The sequence below is a fragment of the Oryzias melastigma genome, linkage group LG23, assembly GCF_002922805.2.
Source record: "Oryzias melastigma strain HK-1 linkage group LG23, ASM292280v2, whole genome shotgun sequence".
Taxonomy (NCBI): Eukaryota; Metazoa; Chordata; class Actinopteri; order Beloniformes; family Adrianichthyidae; genus Oryzias; species Oryzias melastigma.
In genome coordinates this window covers 2,311,120-2,317,615 of record NC_050534.1, presented here as the reverse complement: position 1 = coordinate 2,317,615, position 6,496 = coordinate 2,311,120, and the positions used below count along the sequence as shown (strand labels likewise).

The following is a 6,496-nucleotide window of genomic DNA, read 5'->3' as shown; positions in this document are numbered from 1 at the left end:
TCACCCCCCAGGCATGAGCCTGCATGTCTCCTGGGAGCAGCTCTGCAGCCTCCTTGTCTTTTGCTTTTTGCTGCCTGATGCTCTGCGTCTGTTCTCCATCTCAGCTCCTCCTTCTGCTTCGTAGCTCCTCCTACTAAAACTTCCTGCAGCCGAGAGACCCCCCCTCGCTCTGAGGGGGTTTTCCTAGTTTGGTTCTGGAAGCTCTGACTCGGTACAGGCAGAAGGTTTCTGGTCTGAACCTCATGTTCCTGCAGAAGCTTCCAGCTGCACGGGTCGGTCTCTGTCTGCACCCGTCTGCGCAGACGCCCCAGCAGCACCAGCAGCCGGTCCACAGCGGGGGTCAGAGCCCCCATCAGTAGAAGACCTCAGAGATCCATTAGAAGAATATCTGGACCTAAACCGGTCCTCCACAGCGAGCGTCTTGCTGCTGCTGGGTTCTGCAGAACCACTGGACCTTCTGGTTCTGAGGTGCAGACAGGGACTGGACCACATCGGTCTGTGGAGTTGAAGGTGGAGGTCCTCTGGTTCTGGTGAAGGACCTCCTCCTCCGACCCAAACTTTGCTCCTCCTAGCTGCTCTGTTCCAGACTAACGCTTCTCCTCTGCAGGACCTTCTGCTCTGGCTGCTCTGTGATCATGAACTGTGGACCCGGGGAGCTGCCGGGTTCTACAACTGAAAGTCCTGCAGGGTCTGAACCCAGCCGCTCCGCGGGTCGCCGTGGTTCCTAAAAGCAAAACTGACGGATGTTCTTGTGGTTCCTGAACAGGATTCGGTCCTCACACTGGAAACTCGGCAGATGTTGTAGGAACCGGAGAAGTCTACAAGGATCCGAGGGACCGATGGACCAAGAGGTGAGTCGGGATGTGGTCCAAACGGAACCCAGCTTTAGAACCTAAACGTCCTAATTCTGCATGGGAGCGGGGCTAGACCACGACAAGATTATTTTTTCGGACCCGTGGGGGCAAAGTTGACGCCTCCATGCCACGCCTGGTTCCTCCTGCATCTGGTTCCTCCTGCAGCTGGTTCCTCCTGCAGCTGGTTCCTCCTGCGGCTGCAGCTGGTTCCTCCTGCGGCTGCAGCTGGTTCCTCCTGCAGCTGGTTCCTCCTGCGGCTGCATCTGGTTCCTCCTGCATCTGGTTCCTCTTGCATCTGGTTCCTCCTGCGGCCGCAGCTGGTTCCTCTTGCGGCCGGTTCCTCCTGCATCTGGTTCCTCCTGCATCTGGTTCCTCTTGCATCTGGTTCCTCTTGCATCTGGTTCCTCTTGCATCTGGTTCCTCCTGCGGCTGGTTCCTCCGGCGGCCGCAGCTGGTTCCTCTTGCGGCTGGTTCCTCCTGCGGCTGGTTCCTCCTGCGGCTGGTTCCTCCTGCGGCTGCGGCCGGTTCCTCCTGCATCTGGTTCCTCTTGCATCTGGTTCCTCCTGCGGCCGCAGCTGGTTCCTCCTGCGGCTGGTTCCTCCTGCGGCTGCGGCCGGTTCCTCCTGCATCTGGTTCCTCCTGCGGCCACAGCTGGTTCCTCTTGCGGCCCGTTCCTCCTGCATCTGGTTCCTCCTGCATCTGGTTCCTCCTGCAGCCGGTTCCTCCAGCGGCTGCAGGTTTTCTAGAGTCTCTCAGAAAAGGATCAAGTCCTCCTCCTAGAACGTGAGTCTCGGCTGATGCGACGTTCCTCAGAGCCGTCTGTTGTGTCTGCAGTCAGGAGCAGGAGAACTCCATCCCCAGCGGCGCTCCTGAGAGCCTCACCTTCAAGGAGCGCCAGCGTCTCTTCTCCCAGGGGAAGGAGGTTTCCAACAAGGTCAAGGCGTCTCGCAAACTCATGGAGCTGGAGAACGAGCTCAACACCAAGCAGTAGAGCGGAGGCGTCGCCATGGAGACGCCCCGCCGTCTTCTCTCCCGAACTGGAGCGTCTGCCTCAGCAGCGCAGCTGTCGGCCCCTCCCTCGCCGTCGGCCCCTTCCTCGCCGTCGCTCACAGTCGTAGATCGATAAAGCACTGTACAGTTTGAATTGTATGTAGTTCAGAAAGGCGGGACTATTTTTGTTTGGGGTGAAGGATCAGAGTATTTCAGTTTTAATTTTTTAAATATGAACATTTTTATCCTTTTTTCTTTCATACGTTCGGTTCTGTTCTGCTGCAGGACCGGGTCCGTCCTGACCCGGGTTCCTTTGTTTCATCCAGCGTTTCATCCACGGCTGCAGTTTTATGAAGTTTTACTGAACTGAAAGGATGCACAACGGTAGACTGTAAATACTGCAGGAGGACCCCCCACGCCGTCTGTGTGCTGAACGCCTCGCTCCTCCTCGTTTGCTTTTACAGATATTTATTTGGATGTAGCTCAGCAGCAACATCAGCTGATCAGACACATTTCCTTTGTAGGTTTCCAACCAACCAATCAGATGTTTAGCCTTTTGTAAATCATTAATAAATACAGATTTTTCAACACTTCCATCTCTGACTCTGAGTTTCCATGAACCGCCAGCATCTGCACACTGGAGGGGGTCTCAACAGCACCACCAGGAGGTGAACGGAGGAACAGCAGACCTGCAGACACAACCTCTTCAGGCTCATTGGGGGTGGGGGGGTAAACCTGTAAGCTCACATGAAACAGATTTTGTTTTAAGTTTAGCCCCGCCCCTTTCTTCAGATTTTTGCCTGAAGCTCAAATGTTGAGAGCAAACAGCCTGGTTTTACCACAGGGGGAGGAGCCTGCATGACAGTGACCCTAAAAGCTGCTGTCATGGCAACAACAGTGACGATGCATTAAATGGCGGTCGTAAAACGGCCGCGGCGTCTTGTCCTCCATGCAGACGGATTCCTCCAAAACCAGGAGTCACTGCCAAACAAAGTTCTGATCCGGTACCATCTGTCCTCAACTTCAAATTTCATTTCTTCTAGATTTTATAGAACTTATTCTTCAACTACAGCTGCTAACAAAGTCATTTTTAATTGAAACTATTGCAATATATGAATGTCTTTAACTCTTAGGTTTTTGATTTTAATGTCAAAAGAATGATTCTTTAATAATGAACTGGCACAAAAAATATTCATCATATTCTTGAAGTTGTCAGAAGTCTGAGTTTGGTCTGTGACGTTCATCAGAGAGACGCAACGAGAACAAAGAATCCAGAAAATCTTTGATTTTTAAAGAATTTATTTCTGAAGTGAGGCAAAAAAAAATTAGATTTGGCCCGGAAAAAAAAATGTACTTCAATCCTGTCAAATGTAAGCCTGGTTTCCATCACAGAGGTCAAATGTCACGTAACCCTGGTGTCTGTGACAAAGGTCTCCTGTAGGTCTTCAGCAGGATCGGTCCATTCTCCATGCAGATCTCCAGTGCAGCGAGTCTCTCTTGGGTTGAGGTCCAGAGTCTGGCTAGAACACTCCAGAACCTTCACATGCCTCCACTCCTCGGTCGCCATGGTGACATGTTTAGCATAATTTCCTCCAGGAAGATCCAGACAGGTTTCATCTCCACTGATGGAAGGTTTGTGTCCAAAATCTCTCGCGCGTCAATCCGTTCATCCTTTCCTTAATACGGATCAGTCCTCCTGATCCCTTATGGAAAACAGACACAAACCATGATGCTTCCACCGCCAAGCTTCAGTGTTGATGGTGTTCTTGGGATGTAACTCAGCGTTCTTCTCCCTCCAAACACAGCGAGGAGCGCTTATACCAAACAGGTCCATTTTGATCTCATCTGATCACATGACCCTCTCCTAATCCTCTTCTGGATCATCCAGACGGTTCTGGACATGTTCTGGTTTAAGCAGGACCACCTTTGTCGTGTCCTCTCTCCGGTCCTTGTCCAGCTCCTCTGTGTGGTTCTGGGCCGGTTCCACCAGGTGAGATCTTCCTTGGAGCTCCAGGTGGAGGGAGATGGTCAGTGATCTTCCACTTTCTAATGATTCCTCCAGCAGTTTGTTACAGACTGGTTCATCCCAGTCTGGTTCAGGTCAATCTTGTCCCTAGTGTCCTTCGACAGCTCTTTGGTCTTGGTAATGGGGAAGAGGGTGTGGACAGGAGTCTTATGCAGATAACCGGTTCAAACAAGTGACCGTAGGACAGATGAGCTTCTTGAAGATGAAGAAACGGGGCTGAAAGAGAATTCTTGCTAGTTTTTAGAAGACAAATCTTTATTTTCTGCTCCATTAAAAACAAATTATAAATAAAAATGTGATTTCCTGGATTCTGTTACTGCATTCTGTCTGAAGCTGCATTCACACGGCCCTCAGCAACCACTCCTAATGAAGTCTGGAAATGTGTGTTTTGAGCTTCTGGGTTCCAAGCCGTTTAGGCTCTATGATGAAAAGGCAGCTTAAAGTTCAACCAATCAGGGACTTGATCTGGTAGTGATGAATGGACAGTGTCCATTTGAAAACCCATCATGGAGGACAAATTAATAAAAGCGGTTTGTTTCCAGCTGGAATTCTCACATCAAGTTTTTCATATAGTGGGGCAAAAAAGTATTCAGTCAGCCACCAGTCGTGCAAGTTCTCCCACTTAAAAAGATGAGACAGGCCTGTAATGTTTAGAGCTGGGACAAAATATCGGTATGGTGAACCATCGCGATATTTCAACTTACAAACGATTACCGGTCCTTTTTCTTTCCCCGAATCGTTTTTTCTAAATAATACCAAAACAGTCCACTGGGGGGTGCTTCACCTGAGCACAACAGTGACCGGCTACAGCGTCGGATGGTTCAGGTCTCCGTGTCGTGCGTTAATTTCTCTTAATGCACACTTCGTCGGGTAATATCCCTTACTTCAATATCATAGATTACCAAAGTAATATGATTATTCCAATGTTTGCCATACTGAGATACATCGATATCGTGAGTTACCCTGAGATTCCCAGCCCCAGTAATGTTCACATTGATATATATTACTGGATCGGCCCTTGCTTGTTCACTGCTTTAGACAGAGACGTGCACATGCAGGCGCCATCGTCATGCACTGAGTCATGGCAGAACGCTGCTGTTTCAATGGAGGACAGGCACACATCAAACACAACAATCAGGCTAGCTCCCTCATTTCTGAACCGATTTTTACTAAATATGGCTCGAGTTAAAGCTTGGAAAATTATTGATCTTGTGATATATTTAAATATTATCTATTAAGATTCATCCGTAAATAGTGCTAGAATTGCACCTTCTACTGCTACAAGTAATCCATTGCTGTCAAATGAACAGTTTTTATTTTGCCTCTGTGCTTAAATCCATAAAACAGCTTGTAAATGATCGTCACCCAAGACCAGAAAGGAGGGAGACTGATGAAGTTTAATAGCATGAATGATTGATAAAGTTTAGTAAAGTCCTTTCTTTATTAAAAACATCTTCTTTCACTTCCAGCTTACCCCTTTCGGGGTCTCCACAGCGTAACAGCACCCACTGTTTGGCATCAGTGATTTGGCAGAGTTTTTACGCCGGATGCCCTTCCTGACCCAACCCTGTACTTGATGGGCACAGGGACCCAGTTAGGCAGCAGCGTCAAGGGTCTAAGGACCCAATCTGGGTGGGGATCAGTGGACAACCCTGGAATCGAACCCAGGGATCCTGCGTCAGCCCTTCACCTAGCCCACTGAGCCACCCAGCCGCTACTCAATATTTAAAAAAATCTCAAAGTGCTACATAATAATAATAATAATATTAATAAAAACACCATTCACCATTATTATCTTTGGATTACATACATGGTTAATAAATCTCAATTGCTTCAGAATTTACCTTCAAATAGACGATTTCATTGTACTTTGAGAAAAAGGCTCCAGCTAGCATCTTTAACTGATACAAAAACATTTTTAAACTTGGATGATAGCATCAAATACATCTGGCAAACTGTTAAGATTCAAAACACAGAGATAATAGCAGTAAATGTTGTGGCAGGTTAAAGTTTACATCCCAAACACACTGCCAGGTAACCAAGGAGTGGCTTCAGAAAAAGCATTTCAAGGTCCTGGAGTTGCCAGGTCTCTACCCCAAAACATCACTGCTCTAGAGGAGATCTGATGGAGGAATGGACCAACACATCTCTGCTCTAGAGGAGATCTGATGGAGGAATGGACCAAAACATCACTGCTCTAGAGGAGATCTGATGGCGGAATGGACCAAAAAATCTCTGCTCTAGAGGTGATCTAATGGAGGAATAGACCAAAACATCACTGCTCTAGAGGAGATCTGATGGAGGAATGGACCGAAACATCACTGCTCTAGAGGAGATCTGATGGAGGAATGGACCAAAACATCACTGCTCTAGTGGAGATCTGATGGAGGAATGGACCAAAACATCACTGCTCTAGAGAAGATCTGCATGAGGAATAGACCAAAACATCACTGCTTTAGAGGAGATCTACATGGAGGAATGGACCAAAACATCTCTTCTCTAGAGGAGATCTGATGGAGGAATGGACCAAAACATCTTTGCTCTCGAGGAGATCTGATGGAGGAATGGACCAAAACATCACTGCTCTAGTGGAGATCTGATGGAGGAATAGACCAAAACCTCACTA

General features: G+C 48.3%; 2 protein-coding genes across 2 annotated transcripts in view; one reads left to right on the top strand and one right to left on the bottom strand.

The window, feature by feature from the left end:
- afdna (afadin, adherens junction formation factor a) overlaps positions 1 to 2,440 on the top strand; it is a gene marked incomplete at its 5' end in the record, with an annotated part of 26,858 nt that extends 24,418 nt beyond the window's left edge. The window contains 2 exon segments of the mRNA XM_036210222.1: positions 767 to 851; positions 1,689 to 2,440. Coding sequence (XP_036066115.1) covers positions 767 to 851; positions 1,689 to 1,845 — 242 coding nt within the window.
- Positions 1 to 6,496, bottom strand: part of tdrd15 (tudor domain containing 15) — a 34,955-nt gene that overhangs the window by 8,583 nt on the left and 19,876 nt on the right. The window lies entirely within an intron of this gene.